Source organism: Pristiophorus japonicus, chromosome 15, assembly GCF_044704955.1.
Source record: "Pristiophorus japonicus isolate sPriJap1 chromosome 15, sPriJap1.hap1, whole genome shotgun sequence".
In the NCBI taxonomy this organism is placed as follows: Eukaryota; Metazoa; Chordata; class Chondrichthyes; family Pristiophoridae; genus Pristiophorus; species Pristiophorus japonicus.
This window is the reverse complement of record NC_091991.1, coordinates 135,238,227-135,259,244: the sequence shown is the minus strand read 5'-3', so window position 1 is coordinate 135,259,244 and position 21,018 is coordinate 135,238,227. Positions and strand designations below refer to the sequence as shown.

Here is a 21,018-nt window from a genome sequence, read left to right as displayed (position 1 = left end):
TGTGCTCCATCATGCAAGCACAACCTGCGACCCCGAAGTTAGCACATGAATGTTTAGGCTCTATTTTTATCTGGCAGCTTCTTTTGAATTGTTTCATGCCACCTTATTAATTTTCTTATGTATTAATTTCATCATATTTTTTGATTTATAATTTCTGGCCATTTTATCCACCTTGTGATGGGGGATTGGCCAAGGCAAGTTCTGCACTATTTGGCCTGATTTCTAGATGTGCTTCAACATAGGAGCAAGCCACAGTGCCCTACCAACCAAAGGGCACCTTAAGAAGATATTTAGTACTTCAAGATGCCACCAAATAACTAATAGATCCTGATTCAGTGTATCTATAGAATATGTCGAATTATCTGAGCTATGTGATTGGACATATGATGCCTCTGACCTCTCTCCTCCCTCCCCACCCCCACCAAGGCCCACGTATTTCCACTTTGGCAGCATTTTCCATATCTTCTTTACTTCATGATTTATGCTGGTATTATAGATTTCCTCTGTATTTATTGGTTCATTAGCACTTAGGCGGAGGACATAACAAATCTTCCTCCAACTGGCACATGCCCCATAGATGCTTTGCCCATGTTTATGATGGGGGTGGGGAAGGAGGGACCGCCCTTTGCTATAACATCACTAGCACCATGTGTCATTTTATAGACATTTGTATCAAATGCTGTTGATACAATAGTGTAATCTACAAGTGCTCTGAATCATAAACTGTTAACTCCCAAGAAAGGCGCAGCAGCACAGAGTTATGGTGCTACTATGATCAACGACACATGATGTAGTTGGAATTCTCCAAAGCTTTCAGTTCCCAATCAGACGCATAGCTGAGGAAGTGTTGAATTTGACTCAAGGAAGGCGGGAAAAAATAAGAGTGAATGTCACCCCAGGGTTGCTCTCAACCGCTCCCAGCTACCACTCCACGTCCCAAGAGTGCCTGTCAAAAGAGCCAGTCACCTGCTCTCTTGTTTACAGCAACTTACCCTCAAATTTAAATGCCTTAATAAACTAAAGAGACACAAGACTAAATATTTCCCTTACCTCTATTAGCTTCCGTTCATATGTGTTAGCCAGCTCATCATTATCGACCACAGGTTTAGGTTCCGGGATCATAAGATCTGCATCACCACCCCGCAGGTTTGGAAGAACTAAATGAGACCAGATAAGTAAGACAAATTTAAAATCATGCAGCTATTTGTATTATTTGGTGCAAAGAAGTTTATAGTTTGTTATGATGAAATACTATTACACATTCAAACATCATTCCAATAACCAAGATTATGACTATACCTTTAACCACTATCCTTTAAGCACAAGATTATTTTTAAAACTCGAAACAATTGGCTTAGCTTTTTTTCCTGTGATGCAACATTGAAAAGTAAGCTATGCTACATTTCAATGACACGCGCACGAAAAGCCATACACGATTAGAAAAAATGAATTAAGTTTGATGTTGCTAATAACAGATCACTATCGGTGGGAAAATTGGAAACATACAAAACAAAAACACAGAAAAGATCCAAACACAAATATTTATTTGCATCATTTACAATGTGGCGAGTGGGTATTCAGTACAGGTTGAACCTTGGGACCTGGCCTGTGCCGGAGGAGGGATTTTGCCGGATGAGGGGAGGTCATTGGCCCAAGGGGGGGCGGGAGGAGGTCGCCCGAGGTGTTCTAGGTTGAAAGGGCTTCTGCTACTGCTGATTACTTTCTTTCGAGTAAATGTGTGCATTTTCTGTTCCGGTGAATGATTTAATTAAATCATAAAGGAAAGATATCACCGTTGTACCTAAAAAGGGAATGGGAAACCTGGGGGGGGGTGGGTCGGAGTTCTGCGCAAGTGCCACCTGGCAGCCGGGAACGATGCCGGATGAGGGAGTCCCAGATAAGAGAGGTTTAACCTGTATTGCTCACATTTCAAGGGCCCGGATTTTGCGGTGTGCTTTCTGAAAGGCCCCGAAAGTTCCGTGTTTGTGCATGCGCGAATGTTCGCCTTGACAGATTCACCGCAACGACTCAAAAATCACTTTCACTGGTGCAGAGTTGGGCTATTTGCCCAACTACTGCCCAGCAAATGCTGAAGAAACCCTTATGTCTGGTAAAAGCAGGCATAGGGCCTGCTTTCACCCACATAAGAGTTAATATAAATCTTAAATTCAAAATTTTAAAATAAAAAAATCATGCCGTTAATATTAGTTTATGTAAATTTTAGCCGAGATTAAAATGTTTAAAATTATTTCAAAAAATTTAATTTTTATTGTATATAATTTTTTGAAAGGACTTTTAATTAAATTTGAAAATGGGAACATTTATTTTTATTCCAATTGGATAAATTATTTGGGGATTTCTCATATGCTTATGGGGATTCCATTCATAAATGGAATCTCATAACCGTATTAGGAATCCTCCTTTCTGATTGGACAATCTGGCACGTGACCCCAGGGACACTTCTGAACTGCCTGCAGGCCCAGGACCCTAAGTGTCCAAAGCCTGGGAGCCTGAAGGTAAGTGTGGATATTTTTAGCGGGGTCGAAGGCATATTTCAGAAGAATATTTTGAATTTACCCACTTTTCAATCATTTTGTAGTTTGATACCAGTTGATAATCATTCAAGTCCTAATGGACCCAAACCCAGTGCATTGCCTTCAAGGTCGCTCACTGGCAAGCTTGTGCCTGATTGTATGCAGTCAGATTTTGTGGTGTGCTTCAACATGTAAGCAAACCACAGAGCCCTCCCAATCTAAGGGCACCTCAAAAAGATATTTAGTACTTCAAGGTGCCACCAAATGACTAATAGATCCTGATTCAGTGTATCTGGAGGAAGTGTTGAATTATGTGAACTGTGTTCAGTTCAAATAACTGAGATAACTGAGGGTTGATCTAATAGCCATTACAGAGACGTGGTTGCAATGTGACCAAGGTTGGGAACTAAATGTTTCAGGATACTTGACGTTTTGAAAAGACAGGCAGAATGGAAAAGGAGGGGCGGGGGGGGGGGGGGAGGGGGCTGCCTTGATACTAAAGGATTACATAAGGACAGGAGAAAGAAAGGATCTCGGCTCAAGAAGTAGAATCAGTCTGGGTGGTGATAAGGAATAACAAGGGACAGGAAACACTGATGGGAGTAGTATATAGGCTCCCTAACAATAGCTATACCGTTGGATAGAATATTAATCAAGACATAGTAGGAGCTTGTCACAAAGGTAATGCAATAATCGTGAGGGACTTTAATCTTCATATAGACTGGACAAATCAAATTGGCAAAGGTAGTCTGGAGGACAAGTTCGTGGAATACATTTGGGGCAGTTTCCGAGAACAATATGTCATGGAACCAACCAGGGAACAGACTATTTTAGATCTTGTATTGTGTAATGAGACAGGGCTAATTAGCACTCTCATAGTAAAGGATCCTCTGGGGCAGAGTAATCATAATATGATAAAATTTCACATTAACTTTGACAGTGACTTGTCCAAGTCTAAAACTAGAGTCTTAAACTTAAATAAAGCCAATTACATAGGTACGAGGGGCAAGTTGGCCAAGGTAGATTAGAAAAATAGCTTAAAAGGTATGGCCCGTAGATAAACAGTGGCTAGCATTTAAATAAATATTTCATAATTCTTAACAAAAATACATTCAATTGAGAAACAAAAACTCCACAAGAAAAGTGATCTATCCATGGCTAACTAAAGAAGATAAGGATAGCATTAGATTGAAAGGAGAAGCTTATAATGTGGTGAAGAATAGTAGTAAGCCTGAGGATTGGGAGAGTTTCAGAAACCAGCCCAAAAATTGATAAAAAGGGGAAAAAATAGAATGAGAGAAAACTAGCAAGAAATAAAAAATAGATTGGAAGAGCTTCTACAAGTATGTAAAAAGGAAGAGTATAGCAAAAGTAAACATTGGTAACTAAGAGACTGAGACTGGAGAAATTATTTTGGGGAATAAGGAAATGGCAGAAATGTTGAACAAATATTTTCTATCTGTCTGCACAGTAGAAGGCACAAAAAGCATACCAAAAATGGTGTGGAAGCAAGTGTCTAATGAGGGCGAGGAATGTAACGTAATGAATATAAGTAGAGAAAAAGTACTATTGAAACTAATGGGAATAAAAGCCGACAAATCACCTGGACCTGATGGCCTACATCCTCGGGTGGCTGCAGAGATAGTGGATGCACTGATTTTGATCTACCCAAAGTCCCTAGATTCTAGAACGGCCCAAGTGGATTGGAAGGTAGCAAATATAACCACGCTATTCAACAAAGGAGGGAGAGAGAAAACAGGGAACGACAGGTCAGTTAGCCTGACATCAGTCGTCAGTAAATGCTGGAATCCATTGTTAAGAAAATGGTATCAGGTTACTTAGAAAATCAGAACATGAATAGGCAGAATCAACATGGTTTTATGAAAGGGAAATCGTGTTTGACAAATATATTAGAGTTTTTTGATGATGTAACTAGCAGGGAAGATAAAGGAGAACCAGTGGATGTCGTATATTTGGATTTCCAAAAGGCATTCGATAAGGTGCCACAAAATAGGTTATTACACAAGATAAGGGTTCATGAGGTTGGAGGTAATATAGTATCATGGGTAGAGGATTGGATAATGGACAGAAAACAGAGAGTAGGGATGAACGGTCTTTTTCAAGTTGGCAGGCTGTAACTAGTAGGGTGCCACAAGGATCAGTGCTGGGGCCTCAGCTATTTACAATCTATATTAATGACTTGGATGAAGGGACCGACTGTAATGTATCCAAGTTTGCTGACAATACAAAGCTAGGTGGGACAGGAAGCTGTGAGGAGAACATAAAGAATCTGAAAAGGGATATAGATAGACTAAGTGAGTGGGCAGTAAGGTGACAGATGGAATATAATGTAGGGAAATGTGAGGTTATTCATTTGGTAGGAAGAATAGAAAAACAGAATATGTTTTTAAATGGTGAGAAACTTTTAAATGTTGGTGTTCAGAGAGATTTGGGTGTTCTCGTGCAAGAAACACAGAAAGGTCACATGCAGGTACAGCAAGCAATAAGAAAGGCAAATGGCATGTTGTCCTTTATTGTCTTGGTAAGACCACACCTAGAGTAATGTGCACAGTTTTGGTCTCCTTATCGAAGGAAGGATATACTTGCCTTGGAGGCGGTGCAATGAAGGTTCACTAAATTGATTCCTGGGATGAGATGGTTGTCCTGTGATGAGAGATTGTGTAGAATGGGCCTATACTCTCTGGAGTTTAGAAGAATGAGAGGTGTTCTCATTGAAACATACAAGATTCTGAAGTGGACTGACAGAGTAATTGCTGAGAGGTTGTTTCCCCTGGCTGGAGTGTCTAGAACTAGGGGGTATAGTCTCAGAATAAGGGGCAGACCATTTATGACCAAGATGAAGAGGAATTTCTTAACTCAGAGGGTTGTGAATCTTTGGAATTCTTTGCCCAAGGGCTATGGATGCTGAGTCCTTGAATATATTCAAAGCTGAGATCGATACATTTTTGGACTGAAGGGGAATCAAGGGATATGGAGATTGGTGGAAAAGTGGAGTTGAAGTCAATGATCAGCCCTCATCTTACTGAATGGCGGAGCAGGCTCGAGGTGCCATATGGCTTACCCGTGCTCCTATTTCTTATGTTCTTATGTGTTAATTGGCTTAAAGCAATATTTCACACACTGCCTCACTCAAATGATATGCAAGTAATAACATAAGATTTAAAGGTTTAAATTCCCAAGCTTAGCACATAAAATTAATAAAATAATCTTCCATTTAACAACTTGCATTTATATAGTGCCTTTAACATAGTGAAACATCCCAAGGCACTTCACATAAGTATTATGTGAGAAAAGATTTGACACCAAGCCACATAAGTAGAAATTAGCACAGGTGACCAAAAGCTTAGTCAAAGGGTTATGTTTTAAGGAGCGTCTAGAAAGAGGAAAGAGAGGTAGAGAGGCAGAGAGATTTAGGCAGGCAGTTCCAGAGCTTAGGGCCAAGGCAACAGAAGGCTCGGCCACCAATGGTTCAGCGATTATAATCAGGGATGCTCAAGAGGGCAGAATTAGAGGAGCGCAGACATCTCCGGGGTTTGTGGGGCTGGAGGAGATTACAGAGATAGGGAGGGGTGAGGCCATGGTGCGATTTGTAAATAAGAAATAGAATTTTGCAATTGAGGCGTTGCTTAACCGGAAAACAATGTCGGTCAATGAGCACAGGGGTGATGGGTGAGCAAGTTAAGACATGGGCAGCTGAGTTTTGGATCACCTATAATTTACGTAGGCTAGAATGTGGGAGGCCAGCCAAGTGTGCATTGGAATAGTCAAATCTCGAGGTAACAAAAGCATGGATGAGGACTTCAGCAGCAGATGAGTTGAGGCAAGGACGGAGACGGGCGATGTTACGGAGGTGGAAATAGGCGGTTATGCTGCGGATATTTGGTTGAAAGCTCATTTCAGGGTCAAATATGACACCTAGGTTGCGAACAGTCTGGTTCAGCCTTAGACAAAAGTTGGGGAGAGGGATGGAGTCAGTGGCGAGGGAACAGAGTTTGTGGCGGGGACCGGAAAAAATGGCTTCGGTCTTCCCAATATTCAATTGGGAGAAACTTTCTGCTCATCCAGAACTGGATGTCAGACAAGCAGTCTGACAATTTAGAGATCGTGGAGGGGTCGAAAGAAGTGGTCGTGAGGTAGAGCTGCGTGTCATCAGAGTACATGTGGAAACTGACGCTGTGTTTTCAGATGATGTCGTCAAGGGGCCATTCATTGTTCAAATGTCCGATAGTGAAATCTGCAGATATTTTCTCAAAATATAATTTAACATTAAATAGGTATGACAAGACTGCAGTTGGCAATCAGATGAAAAGGTTATGATTAAAAATAACATTTAATTTGTTGTCACAAATTCTCTTGTGGAACTGTACGAACAGCATTTGTATAAGTCTGTATCTGTATTTTTTGCGCAAACAATATTATGTAGGAATTCATTCTGTTTTTAACCAGTTATTCTCTCAACTCCAAATATCAGAGTGCTCCATGTCCTTGTGGTCCCATGACATTCACACAAGAGAATGAACAATACAAGAACATAAGAAATAGGAGCAGGAGCAGGCCACACGGGGCCCTGAACCTGCTCCGTCATTCAATAAGATCATGGCTGATCTTCTAACTCATTCCACTTTTCTACCCTATCTCCATATCCCTGGATTTCTTTAGTGTCCAATATCACAAGTTAATTAGGAAATAACGTACTCTATTTTGGAATAATTAAACAAGATTGAAGGGAAAGTATAATGTAGGGTCTGTGCATCAATCTATTATTCCCCCTTCTGTATGACACAGGTTCCACAGAAATCTTTTTATATTGAACTATTACCACTGAGTACCCTATTCGCTAAAAATGAGTCTTTCCAGCAGCCAGCCTTGGGGGGTTATTTTGGCCAAAGGGTGAAAACAGATGCAAAATGGATGGCGTGCTAATAAGAAACACTTGAAAGACTGGACATAGCACGCAATTTTCGTCCTAATTGATGATTATCGTGATTTAAATGTAGCTGCAGATGCTGAAACCGACAGCTGCAGGTTCAGCACTGATTTGACGCAATTTTCCTGGAGCTGTACATGTAGCCTGCACTCACCCACTTCCACTGATGGAGAAGCCAATGTGGAAGGATGTCTCCAAGAACAAGAGAGAGGGCACTAAGGTTCACTGGTGCAACACTGGAGGCAGAAGTAGAGAGGAGAAGGAATGTCCTCCACCGGCAGGGTGGAAGGAGGACAGAGGCAGTTGATGCCGCGCATGCAGGAGGAGATCGCCAGGGAGGTCACGGTCTATCGTGTCCGCGCCGGCCGACAAAGAGCTATCCAGCCTAATCCCACTTTCCAGCTCTTGGTCCGTAGCCTTGCAAGTTACAGCACTTCAAGTGCATATCCAAGTACTTTTTAAATGTGGTGAGGGTTTCTGCCTCCACCACTCTTTCAGGCAGTGAGTTCCAGACCCCCACCACCCTCTGGGTGAAAAAATTCCCCCTCAAATCCCCTCTAAACCGCCTACCAATTACTTTAAATCTATGCCCCTTGGTTGCTGACCCCTTTGCTAAGGGAAATAGGTCCTTCCTATCCGCTCTATCTAGCCCCTCATAATTTTATGGACGTGCTTATTTGTACTGCCAAAGTGGCCGCCATGCTCCACCCTTTGTCGATGATTGGTCCCCTTGGAGGATAAGCCACAGCTGAAGAGTCACTGGAATGTGTAACCAGACCCGCTCAACCCAAGGTCTCAATGACTTTGCAAATTGTAACTCAATTCAATTTGACTTCCTGAAGCAACAGAGCTCCCGAGAAGACAGCAATGGCCAGCCAAAGTACATCCCTCCCCCAGCCAAAGTACATCCCACCCCCAACCAAAATGCTTTACCCCAATCCAAGTGCATCCTTCTCCCACCCCACCCCAGCCTAGATGGGGCAGGTATTGTGTACGGATTGTTAACAGGTTTATTGGGTATGAAGTGAATAGTGACAGTGTCGTGACTTCTGGATATCATCCACTTCAACAAAGTCCCTTGTAGGGGGTTGGAAGAACATGATCCGTCTTCGCCCACCCCCCCACCTGTTTCTCTCCCACCCCCAAATCCGTGTCTCTCTCTCTCCCCCCAGCCTCTCTCTCTCCCACCCCCCCCCATCACACTCTCCCCCCAGCCTCTCTCTCTTTCCCCCACATTCTCCTCCCCTCTTCTCTTCTCCCCACCCTCCACAAGCTCTCTCTCCTCCCCCCAGCCTCTCTCTCTCACATTCTCCTCCCCTCTTCTCTTCTCCCCGCCCTCCACAAGCTCTCTCTCCTCCCCCCAGCCTCTCTCTCTCTCTCACATTCTCCTCCCCTCTTCTCTTCTCCCCACCCTCCACAAGCTCTCTCTCCTCCCCCCAGCCTCTCTCTCTCTCTCACATTCTCCTCCCCTCTTCTCTTCTCCCCGCCCTCCACAAGCTCTCTCTCCTCCCCCCAGCCTCTCTCTCTCACATTCTCCTCCCCTCTTCTCTTCTCCCCGCCCTCCACAAGCTCTCTCTCCTCCCCCCAGCCTCTCTCTCTCTCTCACATTCTCCTCCCCTCTTCTCTTCTCCCCGCCCTCCACAAGCTCTCTCTCTCCCCCCAGCCTCTCTCTCTCTCTCACATTCTCCTCCCCTCTTCTCTTCTCCCCACCCTCCACAAGCTTTCTCTCCTCCCCCCAGCCTCTCTCTTTCTCTCTCACATTCTCCTCCCCTCTTCTCCCCGCCCTCCACAAGCTCTCTCTCTCCCCCCAGCCTCTCTCTCTCTCTCTCTCTCTCTCGCCCCAGGCCGGCCACACTCAGCCCCACACCAGCATGGGGGAAGAGACTCAGAGCCTCAGGTCCTGCTTCTCGGCACCATGTGGAGGGAATCAGTCGGGCGGGGGGGAGGGGGGCGGTGATTGACAGGGGCGCGGCTTGTCGCACATCTGTCAAAATAAGTGCAGTACGAGCATGGGGGGGCGGGGCTTGACAGACACCTGTTCCAAATAAAACAACTCCAGCCTATCCAATCTTTTCCTCATAGCTAAAATTCTCCAGTCCAGCCAACATTCTCATAAATCTCCTCTGTACCCTCTCCAGTGCAATCATATCCTTTTTTGTAATGTGGTGACCAGAACTACATGCAGTACTCTAGCTGTGGCCTAACCAGTGTTTTATACAGTTCAAGCATAACCCCCCTGCTCTTGTATTCTATGCTTCGTCTAATAAAGGCAAGTATTCCGTAATTCTTAACCACATCCACCTGGCCTGCTACCTTCAGGGATCTGTGGACAGGTCCCTTTGTTCCTCTACACTTCTCAGTGTCCTACCATTTAATGTGTATTCCCTTGCCTTGTTAGACCTCCCCAAATGCATTAGCTCACACTTCTCAGGATTGAATTCCATTTGCCAGTGCTCTGCCCACCTGACCAGTTCATTGATATCTTCTTACAGTCTACAGCTTTCTACTTCATTATCAACCACACAGCCAATTTTTGTATTGTCTGCAAACGTATTAATCATACCACCTACATTTAAGTCTAAATCATTGATATATTCCACAAAAGCAAGGGACCCAGTACTGAGCCCTGCGGAATCCCACTGGAAACAGCCTTCCTGTCATAAAAACACCTGTCACCAATTACCCTTTGCTTCCTGCCTCTGAGCCAATTTTGGATCCACTTTGACTTGGATCCCATGGGCTTTTACTTTTGTGACCAGGTTGCCATGTGAGACCTTATCAAAAACCTTGCTAAAATCCATACACACATCAAATGCACTACCCTCATCAACCCTCCTTGTTGCCTCCTCAAAAAATGTAATCAAGTTAGTCAGACATGACCTTCTCTTAACAAATCCCTGCTGACTGTCCTGAGTAATCCGTGTCTTTCTAAATGAAGATTTATCCTGTCCCTAAGAATTTTTTCTGCTAATTTTCCCACTACCAAGGTTAGGCTGACTGGTCTCTAATTGCTTGGTCTATCCCTTTCTCCCTTTTTAAACAAGGGTACAACATTAGCAGTCCTCTGGCACCACACCTTTAGCCAGAGAGGATTGGAAAATGATGGTCAGAGCCTCTGCTATTTCTTTATTTGCTTCTCTTAACAGCCTGGGATACATTTAAGAACATAAGAAATAGGAGCAGGAGTAGGCCATTTGGCCCCTCGAGCCTGCTCCGGCATTTAATGGCTGATTTGATCTTGGGCTCAGCTCCACTTCCCTGTCCACTCCCCATAACCCTTCACTCCCTTATCCCTCAAAAATCTGTCTATCTCCACCTTAAATATATTCGATGACCCAGCTTCCACAGCTCTCTGGGGCAGTGAATTTCACAGATTTATGACCCTCTGAGAGAAGAAATTCCTCCTCATCTCAGTTCTAAATGGGCAACCCCTTATTCTGAAATTATGCCCCTAGTTCTAGATTCTCCCATGAGAGGAAACATCCTCTCTGCATCTACCTTGTTGAGCCCCCTCAGTATCTTATATGTTTTAATAAGATCACCTCTCATTCTTCTGAACTCCGATGAGTATAGGCTCAACCTGCTCAACCTTTCTTCATAAGTCAACCCCTTCATCTCAGGAATCAATCTAGTGAACTTTCTTTGAACTGCCTCCAATGCAAGTATATCCCTCCTTAAATAAAGAGACCCAAACTGTACACAGTACTCCAGGTGTAGCCTCACCAATACTATGTACAGTTGTGGCAGGACTTCCCTGCTTTTATACTCTATCCCCTTTGCAATAAAGGCCAACATTATAGTTGCCTTCCTGATTACTTGCTGTACCTGCATACTCATTTTTTGTGTTTCATGCGCAAGGACCCCCAGGTTCCTCTGTACCATAGCATTTTGTAATTTCTCTCCATTTAAATAATAATTTGCTTTTTTATTTTTCCTGCCAAAGTGGGTAACCTCACACTTTCCCATGTTATACTCCATCTGCCAAATGTTTGCCCACTCACTTAGCCTGTCTATATCCCTTTGCAGATTTTTTGTGCCCTCCTCACAACTTTCCCACCCATCTTTGTACCATCAGCAAACTTGACTGTATTACATTCATCCAAGCCTGGGGATTTATCCACTTTCAAGGCTGCTAAACCCCTTAATACTTCCTCTCTCACTATATTTATTTCATCTAATATTTCACACTCCTCCTCCCTGATTGCAATGTCTGCATCGCCCGTCTTTTGTGGCCCTCTTTGGCTGTGGGTCATGTGACTGTAGGATTAGTGCTATCTGACGTGCTACCCTGGCTGGATAGGGCCTCCTGCTAAGAGCCCTCCTCGTCCTCCTGTCTCACTCTTCTGCAGCAGCTGATACTGCTCTGCTTGGCCTCAGTGCCTCCGCCCATTCATCATGCAGTGCAATGGCGACCCCTAGTAAGATGCCCATGACCTTTATTCTTGTGACTCCTGTAAGGTGTCCAATAAGATAAGAGTAGCACAAGACGCACTTTATTTTGGTGAAGTCCTGCGAGTATATCCAGGAAAAATGTTGCTAGAGTGTTGATAAGTATGAAAAAGTGTCCTAGAAAATCTCCCAATGTGTTTCAAAATTCCTCTTCAAATGCAGTGTAGTCAGTCAATCTCAATCAGCAAATGAACAGTGAAAGCTGAACATGGCTTTAAATAGCACTCAAAATCCCCAGCAACTTCTTTACTCCTATTCAGCTGGTTGCTATTAACAGAGGTCATTAAATGAAGCGACACCCACCAAAATGGTGTGCAGCCTGTTATATGTTCGCTAGTAGGCAATTTAATTGTCAATGAGCCCCTTATTAATCCTACAGGCAGCTGTTCCTGATGCACACGACAACTCCTTTACCAAGATGCCGTCTTGCACTAAACATGGGATAAACCAGCACTGTAGCTTAAGACTCCACCATGACCACCTTGGAGGCTCTTTAGCGCCCAAAGTATTTGGCGAAAAGCACCCCTTACTGTCCTGAAGTGTTGCATGTAATGTGTAGCTGGCTGTGTAAAGTCTTTGCTTCAGGAACCTGGCAGCACGAGCACGGATCGCAAGCAACATAAACTCACCTTTTGGGGAAGAGGATCTCAGGGCTAGAGAACATAACATTCCTAAAAAACATTGCTCTCTCTTTCATTCAAAGGAAATAAGTAAATAGTGAGGAAAAACTTTACTGTAACTATTTCATTAAAATATAAGCATCAAAACGCTACATTTTACAGGCTAATTATTCTCTTCACATAAAGCATGATTGCTAGCTGTCCACTGAGCTGATAAGTCCTTACACCACAACTTTCGTACTCTAAATCTGATGACAGTGTGTGGAATCAGCATTGCGATGTCAAACTTAGCAATCAACTGATTGCCTTTAACAGTTTACTCTGATCTAAATACTCAAAGTGAAGGAATAAGTACAATACTGAGTATTCACTGTAAAAGAAATGAGATCAGTGCAAGCCTGATGAGTAACTTCAAGGTCAAATTGTAGATGCTTGGTTTCAGTGGTTCCATTTTATATGCTTGGGGCAAGTTACCGTAGCTGCCATAATGAGCTCCATAGCTCCAGCTTTCCAACTTTGGGTCACCGGCAGGTTAACAAGCAATTGCAGTGAAGAAAGTCAGTGATTACAAAAGTACGCAAGATTAAGACATACCTTATTAAAAAGACTAAGATTTCCACTTGTTTTCGTTTTAATTTAAAGCATAAACAAGAAAAAGGTTTGGGTCCAGCAAGCCTGTACCTGTTATATATAATGTCCGATAGACGGAATCACCATAAATATGAATGGGAATACAGGTACCCCCAAAAACACAGAAACACTGAAAATAACAAAAAAACTCACATATTTCAAATGAATAAAAATGGAAATTAATTATTGAAAAACAAATTTACATATTTTAAATGGTCTAAAAATAAGCTTACCTTATTTTAAATGTTTACATTTTTTTTTAAATGTATTTTTCAGTCTTGCGCTGATAAAAGCTTGCTTTTCTCAGTCGTAATAATTTAAAGGCCATTTGCTGGGCAGAAGTTGGGCAAATAGCCCCGCGGAGGCCCTTTTCTTGTGGATGCGGACAGATCGCAAGTTCCGGGTTTAGGCGCATGCGCTTTGCAGACTAAACCCGAAGGTTGCGGGGTCCCTAAGGGCACGGGTGCACATCGTACGTGCCCGCGGGGGCCGCAAATTCAAGCCCATCATCTCTGAGTGGTAGATCTATGGACAGGCTCATCGGGGAGGTGGTTACAGTAAATTAGATCGATTTCATCCAGAAAATAATATTTTTGGCTACAGTATATGAGTAATTTGGGGCATGACTTATGATAAGTATAGCATGCTCGAGAAGAACAGGTGACTCTGGAGTTAAGGTTCCCAAAGCTTTCTATCACTGGGAATTTTCCTCAACTCATATCTCAGGTTGTTGTAGACTAATTGACAGAGATTGATTGCCATGATTAGTCAACACCTCCTTTTATCCTTGTATAGTATGACTATTAGGATGGTAAAAGGCAAACTAGATAGACTTTGGTCTTTTTCATCAAGGAGTTTCTATGTAATGTATTATCATTAAAGAAATGAAGACTCAAAGTAGACATGTTCCGTATTTTGAGTCTCTCTTCATAGCCTATATATTTTGTAAGTCCTGGAATCATCATCATTATTCAGTTGAGAAGCTTTCTCCAATGCAACAACGTTCTTTTAAAAAGCTGTTTAAAATTGTGCACAATATTCAAACCATAGCTGCCCTAGTAATCTTTCCATGATGAGATTAACTGACTTGTTTCAATTTACGATCAAATGTGCTCATGATGCATCCAAGTACTTGATTAACTTTGTGATTAACAGCTTCACTATTCTAGATTCTTGGGTCTATTTTAGTTCCTTTTTATTAAGGAGGCTTAAAATAAATGGTGTCACGATATTTACTGTAATTCATTCAAGTAAGTTTGCCATTAGTGTAAAACTTACAAATTAATCAAGTTGACAGTCAATCACTCATTTAGTCTAAATTAAAGTAGTAAGTACTGTATGCAAAAATGAAAATCAACTTTTTAACAAAACTTAGAAAATATAACTATTAACCACCTTTCTTTGGAAATAATTTTTAAAATTAAAAGCAAAATTGAAATCAACCACATTATCTATGATCAGGGTAGGATTTGTATACTGCTGGTCAAAATGGATAGCTGCATCACAGACGGCATCAGATACTGTATATTTAAGCGCATCAAATCTGATTACACAAGATTCATTCAGTAGTTTTCTGCAAAAGAAGATGATCATACAATTAATTTAATTGTACTTAGTTCAAGAAGTTATCAGGGATTTTATCCAGCTCCCTATTTAAAATTGAAGAGTATTGCTTCAGTTTCGAGTCAAGTGCACTAAACCACTTCTCAGCTGCCAAGATGATTATTGTTGTTTTAGAAACACCAGATTTTTCCCTTGAAATTCATCTTAATTGATGAACATTCCAATTAAACAGTATAGATTCTGCACTAATATTTAAAACATATCTCCAATTCAACAATACTGCAGGTTAAAAGGTTCCTTATTAAAGTTAATGTTTAGAAAATCAAAATCTAAAATTTGCTGAAACATGTTGTCACCCCCTCCTTTTCACATTTACTGAATAATCTGCAACTTGTTACAACTCAGGGCAAGGGTGTAATACATATTACAGAAGATGAATTTATTCAGGATTTTAAACCGCAGACTATTTCATTACCTGTTAAGACTGAAAATATTTTCCTCTGTTAAATTGGTTTGAGGATTTATATACAGCAGTCAGATTATCGATGTCAACTTGTTCGGAGAGTACAATTTGACTGAAATATTAATATAATTTAACCAAGACACTACATAATTTAACATTTTCCTACTCTGTGGAATTCTCGGAATAGTAACTGTCGACAACTCAGATTAGTAGTTTTGCTCAAGTTAAACACTGATGCTGTAAGTATTGACCCACTAACAAAATAGTTATCCTTAACTGATTTTAAAGTTAAAATAAATTACAACTTGTTTATTCTCCTGAGGACTGACAATACCAGAAAAATATCTAAACATTTCACTACAAAAACATAGTGCTGTCAAAAATCATGACATTTATGCTGATTTTTTTAATGTAACATTTAAAAAATGCCAGCTGTATTTTCTGCTCCAAACAACATTGGTGCATCATCATCAGACAGGAGAGCAATTTAAAATGGCAGTCTGCTATGCATCAAAGCTACAAAGGTTAGCCTCTGCGGTCCACAGGGTATTAACTTTGCACATATGAAAAATGCTTGGACTGTCAATATTCCCAGATTAGTAATCAATCGTCACTGGCAATCAGAATATTTAGGAGCCCATTGCAACACTGATAAGATTGCTAACCCTAATAATGATTTTAAATCAAAATTGTCAGAGCATATTTATTCTCCTGAGAGTTGACAAAACCAAAATATCAATATATTTCTCTAAGAAAGGATAATGTTTTTGCTATGAGAACACTGCTAAGTTAATCATAAATTCAGTCCTAACCAGACAGGCAGAAGAGGTTTGTATTTAAATGCAACTCAGTAATACAATATAAAGTCCCTCCCAATAAGCAACGAGGTAAAAACAGTGAAAGTTATCCACAAGGTTCAGACAATTTCAGTAATATTAAATAAGAAACAACTTTGGATCTAAGTATTTAACAAGTGCCTTTTGTTCACCATGCAACACAATACAATTTGCTTTTAGTGCATTTACCCTCATACATGAGTAAAAGAATTTAAGAATTTATTGCTCTACCAACATGTAAAACAGTTTTAAAGAAATACAATTCTAAAAACGTCAACTACAAGAAATGGACTGTATCAAAGATGCCATATTTATTCCTTAAGGCTACATTAGATTGTCAATTTCACATGGATACTATGTGATTTCTGATGTGCATCAATGTAAACTGGCAGCATAAGTCTAGTCCCGATTTGATTTCAGAATGGAATTAAAGTCAACTAGTGAGATCACTTCCAGGAGTATATCGGATTGTCATACCAGTTTGATTTTGCTTCGTGTACATGTTTAAAATGTTAGTAGAGAGCTAAGAAACCCACTCACACACTCCTTACAATAAAAACTTAAATACTTGAGAAGCAGTGCTCTGCACCAGCATCTCTGTGGCACACCTCAATGCGGCCTGCAGAGAATGCACAGTCAGCAATATAACACTAGTCTACCAGATACTGGTCTGAGACCGTTGGGCTGTAATACAAGTCAACTGACCATTCCTCCTGCCACATTTTGCTGATGTGCCTGTGTTAAAGCAAAGATCCATAAACTGAAAATAATACTGTGTTCAGTTCACAGCTGTTTACAAACTAGTTCTTAGCTGCAAAGTTCCCAGGCAGCTTTGCAGAATGATGATGATGTTGAAGATGATGATGATGATTATTAATGAACATGTGATGAAGTCGCTCTGGAAATGTTACAGCAGTCCAACATTTCTGAGAACTTTCACAAATTAAGTTTTTTTTAAATAGCTTGAATAACATAACGGAAGCATGCTTGAGATGATGATAATGAAACTGTAACAAATCAAGTATGCCCTCTCTTATGTACTCACAGTTTTTAAATTTTGACATAAAGGTTGTATTTTCATCTTTAAAAGAAATCAACAATCAAATGTTAACAAGAAAATTCTGTTCAGCCATCCTTCAACATGCTTTTCTTGAAAGGAAATTGTCCCTGGAGACTTCAACTTCGTTAGCCTGCATTCGAAAATTCAACACAGCCAACTGCACCATCTGCCAGAGGCCTGATAGTCCTTCCTGCTTTAGCTTCACAACACATGCTTAAGTTCTGGATCAGCTCAGGTTAGGGCAGTCATTACCTTCTAAATTTCTGTCCCAAGAGCCAAAGGTGGTAAGTCAGATAACACAGCTCTGTAGATAGCTCTGTGCAATCTACCCCGTTACAATATTACCATATTTTTCTTTGTAGAATAAGCTCCATTGTATAATGCCAATTTTGTTTCAAAATGTATTTACATTTCAAAATAAAATACCTATGTAATATATTCTGTCCAGTACATTTCCCTGTATTCCACTTTAAAGCACAATAGTATTCACTATATCTAAATACATTTAACATCTTTCTTATTATTTGACCTACATCAGTTTGAGAACAAAATGTAAATACTGCCAATAAATAATTCAAATCTAAAACACTTTGTAAAAAAATTTTAACCATATATTCCAAATAATATTAAATTGAAGCTATACACAGCTGTAGTTGAATCTCAAAATTCTGAATATTAAATAAACAGCTCAAGTCTTCATTTATAGTTGAAAATCTGAAGTAACAAATGCAATTACTGCTTCATATATCGCTGCTATATAGGTGAGATAGGACAGTGAAGATAAGTGGCTAAGATAAGGCAGCGGGGAAAGATACAGCGGTGAAGTGAGCAAAGGCTAAGATACAGTATTGTGATGGGCCGGATAAGAATTGGAGGTCTGCAGAGTGGATTCCAGAGCAGGGTTAGAAAGGAAGTGGATGCACTGTTGGAATGAATGACATGAATACTTTAAGTTGGGGGCGGAGATGTAGGGGCAATGTTCCCCCTAATTTTGAATTTGGGTGCACGGTCCCTTTAGCAGGCTGTGCAGCCTATTCAAAGTTTTGAGCATGCTCGAAATTTCACATTAGATTATTAATGAACATTTGATGAAGTCTCTCTGGAAATGTTACAGCGGTCCAACATTTCTGAGAACTTTCACAAGTTAAAGTTTTTTAAAATACCTTGAATAATATAGCGGAATTATGCTCGAGATGATGATAATGAAACCGGGTTGCTTGGGACTGGCAGATTGCTACCGGGCTTAGAGGGAACGCTGGGTAGTAGCATATGGGAGGAGGAAGACGTCGGGGGAGAGAGAAGAGGAAGTCAGGGAGAGAGGGAAAGGGTGAGGAGTAGGAAAGGATAGAGGTCGGGGACAGAGGGAACAGGAGGTTGGAGGAGAGAGAGAGAGAGAGAGAGAGAGAGAGAGAGAGAGAGAGAGAGAGAGAGAGAGGGAAGAAGCCAAAAGAGTGAAAAGAAAGTCAGAGAAAGGAAAGAGGAGGTTGAGGTGAGGGGGAATAAGTTGATGGAGAGAAAGGAAAGAGATCTGGAGGACAGGAAAAGGGGACAGGCAGAGTGATTGGGGAAGAGGACAGAGGAAGATGAAGGCGAAGATGGTCGGGCAGGGGGACAATGCAAAAAGTACTGAATAGTCCAAAATAAAAGTGCAACTGAGAAAAATGATCGAAATCAAATGGGTTATTCATGAATTTAAAGCAGCCTTTCATGGAATGGGGAGAAACAGCAACAATAAATAAATAAAGTTGGAAACGTTTGGGATAAATGAATTAAGTAATGTGGGGAGAAAGTTGACAAAATTTGATTAAAATTGCAGGATTAATAAATTGAAAGTGCCCTTATTGGCGACATTAATTAAACAAACACCCATGCTTCAGTCAACAAAATTCAAGATTGAGGCTTCAATGAGGAAAAACCATCTTAAAAATCAGGCTTTCTTTGGAGGAAAAAATTGATTAAATACATGTCTGTCAAGAGAGGGATCAAAAAAGACAGTGAGAAGCAGCATCGACAATCAGCTATTCCCTCTGGTTACCACAGGGTTATCAGAGTCGGCAACAAGTGAGACCAGTGAGGCAGGCGTGCTGGCCAACAAGTGATTAAGCAAGGGCCGTTAAACTAGGCAACAGTGACACGTGGAATGACTCCAAACAACCATTTTACAAACACTGGGTGAACAGCAGCAATGACCATACTGTTGTTAAATAAAATGTGCTGGTGAGAGGCGGGGGCCCAGGAGGGAACCTGCACCACTCGACAAAAACAGGAGCGGTGGAAACACACAAACATGGATTTCTGTGGCCGCGGAGGTGTCATAATGGTACACTCTCAGCACCAACAGATGCAATTACTAAAATATTGCTACGACATGTGTAATATATACACACATATATATTATATATGTATAGAGCACAAAATAAGCAAAAATGCACACACACTACAGCATAGACTTAATATTAAAACATATACTTTGATGCAGTTCACCACCACAATTCAGGCAATTTGAAAATTAAATATACACTGTGGGCCCAATTTTCCACATGATTTGCGTCTGATTTTTAGGAGCAACTGGTGGAGAACGGACTATCTTAGAAATCGCAATTCACCACATTTTTTTTCTGCAGTTCTAGTCAGGTAGAACAGTTCTACTTTGGAACAGAATTTTTTCTTCAAAAGGGGGCATGTCCGGCCATTGACGCCTGATTTCAAAGTTTCCACAGTGAAAACGTACTCCAAACTAACTTAGAATGGAGCCAGTGAAGATTTTTGTAGAACTGAAAAAACCTGTTCTACACATTAAAAAATCAGGCGCAGGTTACAAATTAGGCGTCCAGAACGAGGTGGGGGGGGGGGGGGGGGGGGGGGGAGGGAAGTCATTAAATTCTACAATAAATCCTTATTTATACTTATACAAATATTATACAAATAAATCCAACCTCAATAAACATTTATAAGCAAAGAAAAGATTAAATAAACCATCTTCCTACCTGTGTGAAAGTGCTTCAGCCAACCTCACAAGTTCGTTCGTTCGTTCCCGACGGCAGAGGGGAGAGGAGGAAGCCGTTCCCGACGGCGGGAGGGAGGGAGTGCGGGCCCGCCCGCCCGAACGCAGCGGGGGGGGGGGAGGAAGACGTTCCCAACGGCGGGAGGGAGGGAGTGCGGGCCCGCCCGCCCGAACGCAGCCGGGGGGGGGGGCGGGGGGAGGGGGAGAAAGACGTTCCAGACGGCGGGCGGGAGGGAGACAGTGAGAAGGCTGCAGGAAGCCTCAGTGCTGATGGCAATGTGCTTTTATTAAAAAAATTTGAAAAAATAAACAGCTACAAAGAACAAAAATGGCCGAGTGCCAATGTTTTCCTTCACACTGCGCGTGCGCGAACGCTCCAACGCGCACGCGCAGGGTTGCCGGCAGGAAAAAACTAATTTAAATAGTACCCGCCCCCTCCCACTTACAAAATCGGCGCGAGTGTAGGCTCCGCCCCCCTGGGCGCCGCGCCAAACAGACAAGGAGCTGCAGGGCTCTCCAGAATCGCGAGTTTTTTTTCCGGCGCCGTTTTAGGTGCGAAAAACGGGCGCCCAGCTCGGAGGGGTGCCCGTTTTTTATCGTGTGGAAACTTGGGCCCACAAATTCTGAAAAGTGATCCATTATAACTGCAAAAGTCATAAATGTTCATTCTCAGAAAGTTTTGAGGCAAAATGATGCTCTTGAAAAGTATCAGTTAACTCTGCACTGAAAATTATGCATTTGAAATTAGATTGATTGTGCCTACATTAAATAGATTGATTTATCCATTATACAAATATAAAGTAAAAATACCGCAAATGATGGAGTGCCGAAACAAAAACAGATTGATGGAAATAGACAGCAAGCCAATAAGCATCAGTAAAGAAAAAAGACTAACATTTTGGTTATACCCT

At 41.5% G+C, this 21,018-nt stretch overlaps 1 protein-coding gene across 1 annotated transcript in view; it reads right to left on the bottom strand.

The window, feature by feature from the left end:
* The window catches only part of snx29 (sorting nexin 29), a 751,140-nt gene that overhangs the window by 371,187 nt on the left and 358,935 nt on the right, over positions 1-21,018 (bottom strand). Inside the window, exon 15 of the mRNA XM_070856731.1 lies at positions 1,051-1,157. Within this exon, the coding sequence (XP_070712832.1) occupies positions 1,051-1,157 (107 nt within the window). The remainder of the gene's footprint in view (positions 1-1,050; positions 1,158-21,018) is intronic.